Source organism: Salmo salar, chromosome 11 (assembly GCF_965601325.2).
Source record: "Salmo salar chromosome 11, fSalSal1, whole genome shotgun sequence".
NCBI classification, from domain to species: domain Eukaryota; kingdom Metazoa; phylum Chordata; class Actinopteri; order Salmoniformes; family Salmonidae; genus Salmo; species Salmo salar.
Window position 1 is genome coordinate 84582295 of NC_138301.1, and position 17276 is coordinate 84599570.

General features: G+C 40.2%; 1 protein-coding gene and 1 long non-coding RNA gene across 9 annotated transcripts in view; one reads left to right on the forward strand and one right to left on the reverse strand.

Moving 5' to 3' along the window:
* LOC106562974 (protein CutA homolog) overlaps positions 1-17276 on the forward strand; it is a 34786-nt gene that overhangs the window by 12618 nt on the left and 4892 nt on the right. For 4 of the 8 annotated variants that reach the window (XM_045689882.2, XM_014128134.3, XM_082958111.1 and 1 more), the window contains 2 exons: positions 8210-8269; positions 17226-17271. In XM_045689882.2, coding sequence (XP_045545838.1) covers positions 8210-8269; positions 17226-17271 — 106 coding nt within the window. Of the gene's footprint in view, positions 1-8037; positions 8063-8209; positions 8270-17225; positions 17272-17276 lie in introns of all 8 variants that reach the window. The other 4 variants (XM_014128135.3, XM_014128132.3, XM_014128133.3 and 1 more) reach the window with 2 other exon arrangements.
* Positions 89-7005, reverse strand: LOC106562975 (uncharacterized). The gene is made up of 3 exons (XR_001319153.3): positions 6396-7005; positions 5891-6125; positions 89-1018 (listed from the first exon to the last, which is right to left on the reverse strand). It is a non-coding gene; the product is annotated as an uncharacterized LOC106562975 (long non-coding RNA).

Consider the following 17276-nt stretch of genomic DNA (forward strand, 5'->3'; position numbering starts at 1 on the left):
ACAGAGGAACTCTGCCTAGAAGGCCAGCATCTCAGTCGCCTCTTCACTGTTGACTTTGAGACTGGTGTTTTGCGGGTACTATTTAATGAAGCTGCCATTTGAGGACTTGTGAGGCGTCTCTTTCTCAATCTAGACACTCTAATGCACTTGTCCTCTTGCTCAGTTGTGCACCGGGGCCTCCCACTCCTCTTTCTATTCTGGTTAGAGCCAGGTTGTGCTGTTCTGTGAAGGGAGTTGTACGCAGCATGGTACGAGATCTTCAGTTTCTTGGCAATTTCTCGCATGGAATAGCCTTCATTTCTTATAACAAGAATAGACTGACGAGTTTCAGAAGAAAGTTATTTGTTTCTGGACATTTTGAGCCTGTAATCGAACCCACAAATGCTGATGCTCCAGATACTGAACTAGTCTAAAGAAGGACAGTTTTATTGCTTCTTTAATCACATCAAATTTCAAATCAAATGTATTTATATAGCCCATCTTACATCCGCTAATATCTCAAAGTGCTGTACAGAAACCCAGCCTAAAACCCCAAACAGCAAGCAATGCAGGTGTCGAAGCACGGTGGCTAGGAAAAACTCCCTGGAAAGGCCAAAACCTAGGAAGAAACCTAGAGAGGAACCAGGCTATGAGGGCTGGCCAGTCCTCTTCTGGCTGTGCCGGGTGGAGATTATAACAGAACATGGCCAAGATGTTCAAATGTTCATAAATCACCAGCATGGTCAAATAATAATAATCACAGTTGTCGAGGGTGCAACAAGTCAGCACCTCAAGAGTAAATGTCAGTTGGCTTTTCAAGAGTAAATGTCATTGAGAGTATCTCTACCGCTCCTGCTGTCTCTAGAGAGTTGAAAACAGCAGGTCTGGGACAGGTAGCATGTCCGGTGAACAGGCCAGGGTTCCATAGCCGCAGGCAGAACAATTGGAACTGGAGCAGCAGCAAGGCCAGGTGGACTGGGGACAGCAAGGAGTCATCATGTCAGGTAGTCCTGAGTCATGGTCCTAGGGCTCAGGTCCTCTGAGAGAGAGAAAGAAAGAGAGAAAGAGAGAATTAGAGAGAGCATACTTAAATTCACACAGGACACCGGATAAGACAGGAGAAATACTCCAGATATAACAGACTGACCCTAGCCCCCAGACACATCAACTACTGCAGCATAAATACTGGAGGCTGAGACAGGAGGGGTCAGGAGACACTGTGGCCCCATCCAACGATACCCCCGGACAGGGCAAACAGGGAGGATATAACCCCACCCACTTTGCCAAAGCACAGGCCCCACACCACTAGAGGGATATCTTCAACCACCAATTTACCATCCTGAGACAAGGCCGAGTATAGCCCACAAAGATCTCCGCCACGGCACAACCCAAGGGGGGGCGCCAACCCAGACAGGAAGACCACGTCAGTGACTCAACCCACTCAAGTGACGCACACCTCCAAGGGACGGCATGGAAGAACACCAATAAGCCAGTGACTCAGCCCCCGTAATAGGGTTAGAGGCAGAGAATCCCAGTGGAGAGAGGGGAACCGGCCAGGCAGAGACAGCAAGGGCGGTTTGTTGCTCCAGAGCCTTTCCGTTCACCTTCACACTCCTGGGCCAGACTACACTCAATCATAAGACCCACTGAAGAGATGAGTCTTCAGTAAAGACTTAAATGTTGACACGAGTCTGCATCTCTCACATGGGTAGGCAGACCATGCCATAAAAATGGAGCTCGATTGGAGAAAGCCCTGCCTCCAGCTGTTTGCTTAGAAATTCTAGGGACAATTAGGAGGCCTGCATCTTGTGACCATAGCGTACGTGTAGGTATGTACGGCAGGACCAAATCGGAAAGATGGGTAGGAGCAAGCCCATGTAATGCTTTGTAGGTTAGCAGTAAAACCTTGAAATCAGCCCTTGCCTTAACAGGAAGCCAGTGTAGGGAGGCTAGCACTGGAGTAATATGATCACATTTTTTGGTTTTAGTCAGGATTCTAGCAGCCGTATTTAGCACTAACTGAAGTTTATTTAGTGCTTTATCCGGGTAGCCGGAAAGTAGAGCATTGCAGTAGTCCAACCTAGAAGTACCAAAAGCATGGATTAATTTTTCTGCATCCTTTGTGGACAGAAAGTTTCTGATTTTTGCAATGTTACGTAGATGGAAAAAAGCTGCCCTTGAAACAGTCTTGATATGTTCTTCAAAAGAGAGATCAGGGTCCAGAGTAACGCCGAGGTCATTCACAGTTTTATTTGAGACAACTGTACAACCATCAAGATTAATTGTCAGATTTAACAGATCTCTTTCTTTCTTGGGACCTTGAACAAGCATCTCTGTTTTGTCCGAGTTTAAAAGTAGAAAGTTTGCAGCCATCCACTTCCTTATGTCTGAGACAGGCTTCTAGCGAGGGCAATTTTGGGGCTTCACCATGTTTCATTGAAATGTACAGCTGTGTGTCATCCGCATAGCAGTGAAATTTAACATTATGTTTTTGAATGACATCCCCAAGAGGTAAAATATATAGTGAAAACAATTGTGGTCCTAAAACGGAACCTTGAGGAACACTGAAATTTATAGTTGATTTGTCAGAGGAAAAACCATTCACAGAGACAAACTGATATCTTTCCGACAGATAAGATCTAAACCAGGCCAGAACTTGTCCATGTAGCCCAATTTGGGTTTCCAATCTCTCCAAAAGAATGTGGTAATCGATGGTATCAGAAGCAGCACTAAGATCTAGGAGCACGAGGACAGATGCAGAGCATCTGTAATTAGCACAACAGTTTTCAGCTGTGCTAACATAATTGCAAAAGGGTTTTCTAATGATCAATTAGCCTTTTAAAATGATAAACTTGGATTAGCTAACACATCGTGCCATTGGAACACAGGAGTGATGGTTGCTGATAATGGGCCTCTGAATGCCTGTGTAGATATTCCATAAAATTATCTGACGTTTCCATCTACAATAGTCATTTACAACATTAACAATGTCTACACTATATTTCTGATCAATTTGATGTTATTTTAATGGACAAAAACATTGTCTTTTCTTTCAAAAAACAAGGACAATTCTAAGTGACCCCAAAGTTTTGACGGGTAATGTACATGTAATTTAATCAATACATTATTGTATGGTAACATGAATAAGTATATTTCAAGCTAGAATCCAAGAGCTGGAAATAATCCTGGAACCCCTACGGTTAGGGTGAATCCTGTCTCTGTTAAAAAGTGCTGGTTTCTCCCACAGCAAATCAAAGATGTCACAAAAAGAGACATTCCTGTTGTTGCAAAGTTTCTTCAAGTACTTGTTCAGGGCAAAGAGTCGGCTGAAACGTTCCGAACCCCTTCGGTAGCATGGGAGGGGAACTGAGATTATTATTATCTTCCCTGTGCTAGCGAGCATGTTTAAAACATTTTTGTTGTCCTCCCTCAGATCGCCAAAAACGAAGGTTGTTAAACCTATGTGAGTGGCGATGGTCTCAATGTTAGAGTAGTTGGCCAGAACCGTGGGCAGGAGGGAGTTGATGTCATGGACACAGGCAGTGGACCTTGGTTGGTCCACAGATCATAGGCAGGCCAAAATCTCTCACCATTGAGCTGCCCACCATGATGGTGGTCGTGATGGAATCCGATGGGGAAGCAACCTGCTGAACTGTGGTTGCCGTGGCCACGAGGGAGGTGCCACTTGGTGGCCGCCGGCTGTTGGTATACACCCAGGATCCATGCTGACTCCCGGGGCTGGTAGGTCCGGCATCAAGGGGGGCAAACCAGTTTGATAACTGGATTGTATCTTCTTGGATAGATAAAGGGTGCCCAGACTGCCTCCCCAATCCCTTATGCCTTGTGAGTGTCCAGTCTCCCATGGGCCACGGAGTTGAGTTTAACATCTGTCCGTTGGATTGGGACAGATGACGTCTGTTTCTGTCTGAATATTATTTTAATTTCCATTCTCCTGAACATGCCCCAGGTATAGGTAATCAAGTAAACCCGACCAACCAACCAACCAATGATATTGTGTACAGATAAGTATAAATAAGTTTTGACACTATGCTGCACAGCAAATTATCCACTGTTAAAATAAAACAAATGAACACTGACATATAGGCACCGGAACAGTGTTAAATTAATACACTGCTTAGTCTAAAGCCGTATTCAAATATTTCCCACCGTGCCTTGCCTTTCAGTTAAATTGTAGTTATCATCCATGACTGTATTTGTTAAGGACAGAGAAATGGTTGTTAGATTCATACATTTTCTGTCCAATGGATTTCACCAAGTGAGATCCAAAGTGAATAAAATACAAAATACATATATATTTCATAAGGCCTTATTTTGAGGACCTAGTTTTACCCTAATACAGGGACCTGAAACTCATGCACATTTTCCGCCCAGTTCTGGTGTGGAGTGCAATAGGGATTGCATCGTCTGTGGATCTGTTAGTGAGGTATGCAAATTGGAATGGGTCACGGGTGTCTGGGATGTTGTTGTGGAGCCATGACCAGGCTTTCAAAGCATTTCATGGCTACAGATGTGAGTGCTATGAGGTAGTCATTTAGAGTGGTTACTTCGGCATTCTTGGGATGTTGGGATGTCCATGGCTTCTGGTTGAGATATGTACGTACTGTCACTGTGGGGACGACTTCGTCGATGTACTTATTAACCTCTATGGGATAGGTGGGACGTTAGCGTCCCACTCTATTCAACAGCCAGTGGAATCACGTGGCGCGAAATACAAATACCTCAAAAATGCTATAATTTCAATATTTCAAACATACGATTATTTTACACCATTTGAAAGATAAAACTCTCGTTAATCTAACCACATTGTCCGATTTCAAAAAGGCTTTACAGCGAAAGCAAAACATTAGATTGTTAGGAGAGTACAGAGACACAAATAACCACACAGCCATTTTTCAAGCAAGCATATATTTCACAAAAACCCAAAACACAGCTAAATGCAGCACTAACCTTTGATGATCTTCATCAGATGACACTCCTAGGACATTATGTTATACAATACATGCATGTTTTGTTCAATCAAGTTCATATTTGAATCCTACAGACGAAGAACCATATATGTGACAATTTTTCCATTTTAAGATTATCAGTTATTTGTATATTATTCATTGTGTGTACCACATTAGGTGTTTTATGGTTGACAAATAATTCACCATACTCATATCTTCCAACAACAATTGATATTTTTTGTTATTTCAATATCGACTTTTTTTATTGCCGTTTTAATTTTTAGAATGTGGAAGAACAGTATATGTGACATTTTGCATGACACTTGTAAGATGTCCTTTTTTAATACCTGATATGATGTTTTAAGTAATTTCAAGTACAAATGCCCTTCATGTAAATAACTTAAATGCAATATGTAGTTAATTCATTTAATGGAGGTTCATTTAAAGGTGGTCTATCAACTTTAGCACCGATGACTTTTCTTAAGTTGAGTCATGAAATCTTAGTCTCATTTAAAATGAAGCCCTCAATGTGAACATACCATAGAATAACTACAAAAATAGAATACAATTAAATTAATTCAATCAAAAGAAGTACAACTTGTACATATCAAATATGGATCAATGTGATGTGCCAATACGCATGTCCATTATGCAGGTCCCTAAGGTCAATATTACAAAACGTTCAGAAAACCATTCTCTTTGCGTTTAACACTATGATCTGCAATTAAGTTTTGAATTGCGTTAAACCCATGCTAAAGGCAAGAAATGTCCTGTACTGAGGTGACAGCAGTAAATAAGTATTAACTGCTTAGAGTTGATGCTAAATGTGGTGACAGAGATGTATATTGTAATGAATAAAAAAAGGGAATCATTAGGATATTTTATTGTTAGAACAACATGTTGCATGTTGATGGGATGTTAGTAAACTATTCTCTGTGCAATACCTGTGACTTTTAACCACCTCACTGAAGGGATCTGTAGTCCAGCTGGTCGCTTGAGGACAGAATCTGGGAGGTGACTGAAGTCTTCACATTGCATCCTCATCATCTTGAATGGTTTTGCTGGTTGTGCTTGTTGTTTCTCGAATGGGACAGTGTAGAAACTGTTGAACAGATGCAGCTTGCGCTCATCAGTCAACTTTCCACAATCCTTTCTGCACGTCGTGGAACACGCTCTTCCCTGCGGGATACAGTGTAACGTTAGATATAACTAGCTAGCTACTGTAGCCATGTCGAATCATCCGGTGGATGGACAAAAAGTACCTAGCTATGTTTCTTCTATAATCTAGCAATAACATTTGTAACGATAATGTATAAGTTAGTAGCCAACGAACTTTAGCTAATATATTTTCTCTATAGTTACAAATTAGACAACCCAGAACATGCATGTTAGTTACTGTACTCTATAGCTAGCTAGCTTGATTGTTTGATATACGGTTCTTCCACATACCTCTTTTGGACAGCTTTTCCCAGTTTTTTCTTGACCCTTACGATTTGTATAGGGTTTTCCCGCATCCCGTAAGATCTTCCTTTGCCTGTCTTTCCATTCTTTTAGTTTTGTTTTACGTTTCTTTCCCACATTTCGGCGATTTTCATCAGCAACAGAAAAGTTGTGCGCTTGTCCGTCCATTCTGAGTGGTGCACATAAACGGTTATTCCACGAGAGCCTATCTTTAAATGCAAAATGATTGTTAATTAGCGCGTGGAAAGCTTGTGAAACCGGTTCACTATAGAAAAAGAGTGTCCAATAATGATTTTTCATGTATATCTCGTTTTTTTGAAAAATGTCACATATACGGTTCTTCGTCTGTAGGATTCATTTTTATAAAAAAACAGCTTTTACATTAGCATGTGATGTTCAGAACTAGCATTCCCACTGAAAACTTCTGGTGAATTTACTAAATTACTCATGATAAACGTTGACAAAATACATAACAATTATTTTAAGAATTATAGATACACAACTCCTTTATGCAATCGCTATGTCAGATTTTAAAATAGCTTTTCGGCGAAAGCACATTTTGCAATATTCTGAGTACATAGCTCAGCCATCACGGCTAGCTAATTTGACACCCGCCAAGTTCGGGGCAACCTAAACTCAGAATTACTATTAGAAAAATTGGATTACCTTTGCTGTTCTTTGTCAGAATGCACTCCCAGGACTGCTACTTCCACAACAAATGTTTTTTTTTGTTGCAAATAATCCATAGTTATGTGCAAATACCCCTGTTTTGTTCGTGCGTTCAGGTCACTATCCAAAGGGTAACGCGCGAGCGCATTTCGAGACCAAAAAAATTTGAAATGTTCCTTTACCGTACTTAGAAGCATGTCAAACGCTGTTTAAAATCAATTTGTATGGTATTTTTCTTGTAAAATAGCGATAATATTCCAACCGGACAATGCTCTATTCATTCAAAAAGGAAGAGAAAAAATGGCGAAGTCTCGTGAACGCGCATTTCCAATCTCTTAGTCCACTGACAAACTGTGCTCCTGTTATCTGCCCAGAGACAGGAAGCGCGTCAATCCGCTTTCTGAACGCTTTAGAGAGCCAATGGAAGCCTTAGAAAGTGCTACATAACCCCACGGGCACTGTAGTTTCGATAGAGAAGCAAAGGGAGAACTACAAAATCGCAGACAGGCCACTTCCTGCTTGGAATTTTCTCAGGTTTTTGCCTGCCATATGAGTTCTGTTATACTCACAGACACCATTCAAACAGTTTTAGAAACTTCCGAGTGTTTTCTATCCAAATCTACTAATAATATGCATATTCTCATTTCTGGGAAAGAGTAGTAACCAGTTTAAATCGGGTATGTTTTTTATCCGGCCGTGAAAATACTGCCCCCAAGCCCAGACAGGTTAAGGAAGCCGGTGACTGATGTGGTAAACTCCTCAATGTTTTTGGATGAATCCCAGAACATATTGCAGACTGTGCTAGCGAAACAGTCCTGTAGCTTAGCATCTGCTTCATAGGACCACTTCCGTATTGAGCGCATCACTGGTACTTCTTGTTAGAGGACGAGGGAGAGCTTTATATACATTTCTGTGTGTGGAGTAAAGGTGATCTAGAGTTGTATCTCCTCTATTTACACAGGTGGCATGCTGGTAAAAAAATGTAGGTAAGACATATTTCAGTTTCGCAGTAGTATTGAGGAAATGTTCTCAATTGTTTTCAAAATTAGAAACAACACATCCTCAAAATAACCAGATCATATCCATAAGGGTTTAATTGATGTCTCTCTCCTCCTTCCCCCTCTTGTCCACAGAGCCCTTATGGAGAGGAGGATGGCAGCATGCATCAATATTCTGCCCAGGACTTCTACGATGTAAGTTCTGTCTGGCTAGCTGGCACGCATGCACTTCTTGAGTATGGGTTCCCGTTGCTAAGGAAATCACTATTGTGGTTACTTGACTGAATATCAATGAGTCACATTACCACAGGAGAGTGAGAAAGTTTCAATCTAAAGTGTGAGAAAGTGTGAGAAAGTTTCAATCTAATGTGTGTAAGCCTGTAAATGCATTGGCCATGAATAAGAAAGTGTGTTCTGTTCTCATAGAGGCTTGTCAATGATTTACCAGCTACTCAACAAGGTGGTACTGAATTTACACCTTCAGGAAACAGAACAGCAGTGACCTGCTACTAAAATAGTTTCTTATCTATAAGTTGAATGCACAATGTCATTGAGCCACCAAAAGAAGGTCAGATAAGGACAGTTGGTGCGAAAACACATTAGCGCAATGACTGGAAGTTTATTTTACCTTTATTTAACTAGGCAAGTCAGTTAAGAACACATTCTTATTTCAGGGGCAGAACAACAGATTTTTACCTTGTCAGCTCAGGGATTCGATCTTGCAACATTTCGGTTACAAATCCAATTCTCTAACCACTACGCTACCTGCTGCCTGCTGGGTATTTCCTTTAACTCAGCATTCAACTGGGTTGATAGGTAACTATTTTAGTAGCAGGTCAAGCTGTTCTATTTCCTGAAAGTGTAACTTCAGTAACACCTCGTTGAGGAGCTGTTTAAACATTGACAAGCCTCTATGAGAACAGACCATATATTGTTATTCATGGCCTAAGATAAGAGGAAGATAGATTACATCACATTAGCAGGCCATTGTGTGATTTGTGTCACTGTAGAGAAACTGTGGATGTTGGCCAGCTGTCAATCAAAGTGTCTGTGTCTGTTACTGAAAGTCCTGCTTGACTTGAGACTAACTTTTTGTGCAACCATGAGTGAGTGTTTTATTCCAGTTTATCTAATGTGTTGGGTTATGGAATGACATTATCTATGACTATGGGCAAAGATGGTCTCTTGTGAAAGACTCATGTATGGCCTTGTCAGTCAGTGGTTCTCAATTCTCTCCTCAGGGACCCCCAGTTGTTCCAGATGTTGCTCACTTCATTCAACACATTAATAACATTTTTGGAATTTGAATAATATAATATGGCTGACCAGAATAAAAAAACATGTATGTTTCTTCAAAAGGATCTAAAAATGACCTTTTAGATTGAGAAAGGTTCTTTATAAACCCTTTATAGAACCTTTATGGATAAAGAACCATAACAAAGGGTTCTATATAGCCCCACAAAAGGTAACCATAGTGGAACCCATTTTTTGTGCTTTTTAGAAAAAAATGTATAGTTCTTTATAGCACCAAAAAGGGTTACTCTGTGGTTACAAGCAGGGCAAAACATTTACTTTTTAGTCCAGGAAGATGGCAGCCACTCAGATTTTTTACCACCCAAAATATTTTTTCTACAATATTACAAAAAAAATACAAATGTATGAGCACACTTTGTAATGTTTTTAAAACAATACATGTATTACTAGTAAGAAGTAATGTGCTATATTGTTTAATTAAAATTTTGGTGACCTGATTATTTTAACCAAAATATCACAGAGAGAAAAATGTTAATCTGCCAGTGTAAGGGCGGAAGGTTACCGTGGTTGCACGACTAGAGACATATTTGTGCCTGTGAGATTGAGTTTTACAAGTAGAAACATTGTCTTCTCTTCCCTAGCAGTTGAAACTCAAACATAGAAAAAAGCTTAGCTGTGAACAAAAACTTTTAAATAGCCAAGAAACACAATGACAAAGTCTCACTTCAGTAGACTTTCACTTCAAGTAAATTAGACCAACTATTATGCCTGTGCTCAGCGCTTCTAAAAATGAATCTTTTACTCAGCTCTTCATGTGTGCACAGCCAGCCCCCAGCAAGGCAGTGTTGCAGCGCGAGATGGAATAGGCTAAATCGGATTCGTAGTTCTTTGACATTGTGCGATTTAATTAACCAGCTATGAAACAAAATGTTAGAAATACTTTGAAAACAGCTACTGCAGCATTTATTTTACTATTTTATTCACAAATGTGAGTGAAATGCTCACACTGGGGAGCCCTGACCACCCGCAATTGTGGCTGGTGAAATTAACTTCTGAAAGGCACTGCATGGTCATTCCGATCGCTGGATTTACAGTGCAGCATTTACAGTGATATGACTGACCGGCTCAAATCGGTCTTATGTAGCAAAATTTGAAATTGTATTTTTTTACATTGATAAAAAGTAGAGACTCTACAAAATGGTATATCATACACTGCATTTTTGAGGAACAATGGGAAAGTAAACTCAAACTCACTTTTGAGAAAAGGGCCTTTGAATATTTTGGTACCTCCTGGAGAGCTCTCCTTTGTCTACACCCATTCAGCATTGTTCACACTCTCTTAAAACCTGTTACGGCTAGCGGAACATTTCGACAACATCCGGTGAAATTGCAGAGCGTGAAATTCAAATTAAATTATTAGAAATGTTTAACTTTCATACAATCACAAGTGCAATACACCAAAATAAAGCTTAACTTCTTGTTAATCCAGCCACTGTGTCAGATTTCAAAAAGGCTTTACGGCGAAAGCAAACCATGCGATTATCTGAGGACAGCACCCCAACATACAAACACATGACAATCATATTTCAACCTGCCAGGCGCTACACAAAACTCAGAAATAACGATATAATTCATGCCTTACCTTTGAAGATCTTCTTCTGTTGGCACTCCAAAATGTCCCATAAACATCACAAATGGTCCTTTTGTTCGATAAATTCCATTGTTATATCCCCAAAATGTCCATTTATTTGGCACGTTTGATTCAGAAAAACACTGGTTCCAACTCGCCCTACATGACTACAAATTATCGAATAAGTTACCTGTAAACTTGGTCCAAACATTTCAAACAACTTTAGCCACCGTGCTTCTACACCTGCATTGCTTGCTGTTTGGGGTTTTAGGCTGGGTTTCTGTACAGCACTTTGAGATATCAGCTGATGTAAGAAGGGCTATATAAATACATTTGATTTGATTTGATTTCCTAATCCAACTTTCTGTATTTTAAAACATAAATAATTGATACAATTTAAGACGGAATATACTGTCTTCAATAGCGGATAAAATGAAAGTGGAGCGAGCTACAGGTCGCGCGCCCAAACAAAACATTCCACTTGCCTTGACACCCAGAAAGGAAAGGGCTACTTCTTCATTACTCAAACGAAAAACATCAACCAATTTCTAAAGACTGTTGACATCTAGTGGAAGCCATAGGAACTGCAAGCAGGTGCTTCAGAAATCTGCATTCCCATAGAAAATAATTGAAAACAGTGAACTCAACAACAAAAAATCCTGGATGGTTTGTCCTCGGGGTTTTGCCTGCCTTATTTGAACAGTTTTAGAAACTTCACAGTGTTTTCTATCCAAATCTACCAATTATATGCATATCCTAGCTTCCTGGCCTGAGTAGCAGGCAGTTTACTTTGGGCACGCTTTTCATCCGAATGTGAAAATACTGCCCCCTATCCCAAACAGGTTAAGCTAGCCCCACCCATCTCTTTAAGGATTCACATGTGAGGTCATGTGCTAAACAGTGAGTAGTGTAGTAAAGATTAAGACTAAAAATGGTAGTAGCCTACAATAAGGAAAAATTCTAGGTAAACAGAAAGTGTCCAGATAAAAATATTTTAGAAATATTAGGTGACACTAGCCCAGACACCCTTGTCTAAATTGATGGGTCATGTGAAAGAAATGCTATAATCGCCAGCCACTCCAGTGGTGGATAAAGTACTAAATTGTCATACTTGAGTAAATGTAATGATAGAAACCTTAAAAGTAAAATACTTGATTACAAGTATTTGGTTTTAAAAATAAAGTATCAAAAGTATAAATCATTTCGAATTCCTTATATTAAAACCAGACAGACCAATTTTTTTATTTACGGATCACCAGGGGCACACTCCAACACAATTTACAAACGAAGCATGTGTTTAGTGTGTCTGCCAGATCAAATACAGTAGGGATGACCAGGGATGTTCCCTTGATAAGTGTGTGAATTTTACAATTTTCCCGTCAAAGTGTATGGAGTAAAAAGTACATTATCTATAATGTAGTGAAGTAAAAGTAAGTTGCCAAAAATATAAATAGCAACCTGCCAGATAACCCTACAGATAACCCTACAGCAACCTACAGATAACCCAAAAAATACTTAAGTAGTACTTTAAGGTATTTTTACCGAAGTACTTCACACCACTGCCCAAATGCCTTCACACCAGTACATTAGCATAGTTTATATACTGTTACACATGCACTTATCACATAGTATTCCATACATAAGTTAGGCCATGAAAACTGAGTGAGGTGCACATGTACAGTACATAAACAGATGCATGCACCATATATTTATGTGTTGGACACATGATATTGTTGTGGTATGTCACAAAATTATGTTACGACCACACATACCAATATTCATTTTGCTTGCTAAGTGGATGGGTCTCTACAGAAGGTGTAAACGGTACCGCCAAATGGTTACTTGCATAGTAGCAATATCAGAAATAGATAGTGTCAATATAAATAAAATATTATATACAGTATGTACACGAATAATATCAATAACGATAGTGATAGACAAGGTAGTTATATGCATACAATCAGAAGTAAAGTGGCTGAGCAGCAGGATAAAAAACAACATTCGTAGCAGCAACGTATGGCGTGTGTGTTAGGCAAGAATAATTTGAATAGAGCCACTGCAGATAGTGCTGATGACTGGTCCGTCCGAACCACGCATAAACAAGGGAATCTATATTCAGAGAGCCTGTTTCTGTCCTGCCCTTGACTTTGGTGCAGGGCATGTGATGTCCATAGCCTCTTCGTCACAAAACTCTCTGATCTTCTCAGAAAGATACGTTTGTCTAGCTGTGTCCAGTCCAGGTGGTGCTTGTACAGGCTGACCATCTATGGGAGGAAGGATGTCAGTGTTGCGCAGCAGCTGAAACCTGGTCCCGACTGAGTCCGAACGCTCCTTGGCGACAACCCCAGACTCCAGAGCATCGAAGCTGTAAAATAGGAAATAAGCCCCAAAAAATTGGAAGACATTACAGCCTTGCACAACATCAATTCACCTCCCAAGTTTAGATAAGAAGAATAACCTCATACAATGTAATAAAAATGATATTCACCTGAAGTGCTGGTACTGCTTGATCTGTGGCAGTGGCCTAAAGTACGGAGTCAGGTGTCATTGCCAGCCATAGCTTTCCACCAGCACCGTACCATCCTCCATCCAGTCCAACCAGCTATGGGATGTGAGATCAATAATAGTAGTGCCAATCATGTTGGAGGTCAATTAAATAATCAAAACGTGTTTATGCTTTACATAAAGTGTTGTCATCGATTCCTTGTAGAGATGCAACACTGCAGCGTTTGGCACATGGGATGGCAGCAGCTTTCCACCAAAGTGTTTGTGTCCTGGGTGGCATCCTGGTAATACTATTATACTATTATCCTCTGCATAGTTGTTGATGAAGTTCACCACTCGCTGCAAGTCCTCATGCTTCAGGTGTAACCTGTGCTTGCTTGGGCCAGCTCTCTTTTTGATGAGAGGCATTAGACCATTCTCCTTGTATGACTGGTGGAGGAGAGTCAGGCATGTTCTACTGTTGCTGAAAGACAAATTCCAGATACAAATATTATACAATAGATGCAAAATGGCATTCTGAGAACATCCCTACACACAGTTTATACACGTAATGTTAGCTAGCCAGCCATCTAGCGTCAGCTTGCTAGCTAACAGTAAGCTTTAACTTGCAATACAAACTGATAGCAAGCTAAAGTTACCCAAATAGGTTCAATGTTAGCTAGTTACATAGCAACCATTAGGCTATAATCAGCAATGCAAAATGGCATTCTGAGAAAACATCACTAACGGTACATTGGATATAAAACGGTATGAACATTTCATATCACAATTATAGTGACCAATATGATCACAGTTATCAGTATTATCGCAGTATTGTTAAATGTGCTGGAAATGTTCAGAAAGTACTGATACACTGAAATACTTTCACCAAGTTTTATATTGAAAACCCACCAATAAAACTAGCAGCACTATGCACTTTTTGTGTGCAAATACATTAAAATAATAGCATTAAAGATAGCACCATGAGGCCACGAGAGGTACACGTTTCCCTAGTGCAGGTTTAAATGAACACAACCTTAAGTAAGCAAATCAAACAAACAAATAAAATGAGCAGCACTCACTTTGTAGTGAGGCATGGCAACCTTCGTCAGCCTCAGAAAGACAGGCCTCTTAACAATTTCACATGGCATCATGTCCTTTGCAATGTAATATGAAAGGGCTGCAGTGAGGTCTTGAGCATTTTTTGATGTGGGTGCATAAGCAGCCTGCCTTTTTAAATGCTTGCTCGAGTGTCTGTGTCACAACTGTAGATAGGGAAGGACCCATAGCATCACTGGGTTTGCCTGCTGCACACCCACCTTGTAAACAAGGGAATAGCAAATGTATTATTAGTGTTGTTACATTATAATTATTCTTCACTTACACACAGTCTATCTTCTGTGTTGCATTTGAGTATATGCAATGACCCCATGGACAATTTACATAAATACAAATGAGTCTTAAGACAGTGATAGTAAATGTAATGAGCCCAACAATTTACATAAATACAGGAGTCGTGTATAGTGTTTCTCCTGTTGGAACACTTTTACAACCAAGTCGACGTCTGCCAGATTTTAAATGAACAAAATATGTTGGTTGGGTGACTAAACTACATAACGTGTTATCGTGTGCAATGGGCGAATAGAGTCTGCAGACACACGATGCATACAGCAGCAGAACAACGTGTAGTGTTTTTACAAGAGTAAATAACACTGAAAGCTTCAGTTTACATTGTTGACAAGCTATTAGCAAGTTAGACAGACAAACCTTGACATTTTTCCCCATTCCGAAGTCCCCACATCATGCATTGAGCTAAAAGTTAATTTACCTTCCATTCACTATAAAGTAGTGGGTGGTGGTCACCAAGATGACTCAAAAGATTTTAAATGTTGCCCCCTTTCGCATACATTTTTTGTTGTTGCATGTTCTGCAGACAGGGTGACCATCTTCGATTATGTTTCCCTCAGCACTCTTATAAACCCCAAAATACGACCACACTTCAGATTTGGTCCTCTTAGAAGGCTGAAAAATCTCCCAAGCGCTGTCATTGCCTTTCGCCATGTTTTCACACATTTTACATTTTAGTCTTTTAGCAGACGGTCTTATCGAGAGCGACTTACAGTAAGGAATGCATACATTTCATACATTTTATTTTTTTCCCCCGTAGGATTCCCCCGTGGGAATCGAACCCACAACCCTGGCGTTGCAAACACCATGCTCTACCAACCCAAGTTGCATGCTGCGCCTGCGTCAGACTGTTGCTAACTTTGTTCGATGCTGGACAGTATTTACAGTGAGTTATTCAAACCGTGGTAATCAAACACGGTTTTAATGACAATTAAAATTTGAAACGGTAATACTAATTGTCGGGAATTTTACCGTGGTTTATCGTGAAAGCGGTAACCGTTTCATCCCTACGTTACACACACTTCATACACATAAGTTAATGTTAGCTACCAAGCCAGCCATCTAACCACCGCTAACGTTAAGCTAGTTTAGACATGTAATGTTAATGTTAGCTAGCTAAAAATGTTTTACTTGAATCCCAATCCATAAAGTAACGTTACTAGCAATACAAACCGATTGTCATAGATAGCTAAAGATAACCAAATAGGTTCAATGTTAATTAGCAAGCAGCCATCGAACTTCAGCTGGCTAGCTAACAGCAAGCTTTAACTAGCAATACAAACCGATTGTCATAGCTAGCTAAAGTTAACCAAATAGGTTCAAAGTTAGCTAGTTAGCTAGCTAACATTAGGCTATAACTAGCCATGCAAAATGGCATTCTGCAAAAACATCACTAACGCTACCCACACTTCATACATGTAAGTTAATCTACAATGTCTTCTTCAATGAAAATATTTTTACCTAAATCAGGGAATGTTTTTTCCTAAAATTCTCATCATCTGATTCATTTTCATAATCAGAGAGTCAGCATGCCACAATCGTCCTCCAGAAATGAGTCCACAACTTTTTCCCACTGACCTTTGTTGATAGTGCCCGATAAATTCAGGGCAGCAATGTTATTGAGAGCAGTAGCAACATATTTGCAGTTCTCCGAGACGTTCGAATGTCTCTCCTGTGAAGTCATGACTTGTGACATACGCCAAGTTTCCTGAATCGGGTCACATATGTCCACTGCTGAAGTCAGTGCATACATACTTCTTGTGCTTCGCTTCAAAGCTCAGAGCTGTTGTGAAGGAAGTTGTCAAGGAAGTGAGTTTGTGTTTATGCAGGATCTCCTACCCCAACTACCGTCAACCAATCATGTCAATGCGGAGCTATACGGAGCCCTGCGCATTCTTACAAAATATGAGAGGTGCATGGCGATGCAGTACAGAGCTCATTTTGGCCTTTGCGTGCCTCTGGAGGCTCTGCATTAGCGTCACACCATCCATATAGCTCCTTCAACCACATTTTCGGATCAAGCATGAATTGGCTCTTACCTGCCAATGTGAAAATCTACCTGCATTTGGCAGGTGGGGGGTGTTAATTTCTAGGTCCTGGTTACAAGCCAAAGAACCTCTATCTGGTACTATTTAGAACCATTATATTTGAGTGTGTATTTTATTGTATTATTATTTATTTTTGTACCTTTATTTAACTAGGCAAGTCAGTTAAGAACAAATTCTTATTTACAATGACGGCCTACCCCGGCCAAACCCGGACGACGCTGGGCCAATTGTGCGCCGCCCTATGGGACTCCTAATCACAAAGTATACTTTTCACTGTGTGTACAGTTTCCTACTGCATGTCCCAAAGTTTTTTTGTTTTGTCCCATAGGTATTACTGGAAAGGAGAGATTCAAGATGCGACGGAAATTCTGATGGTATG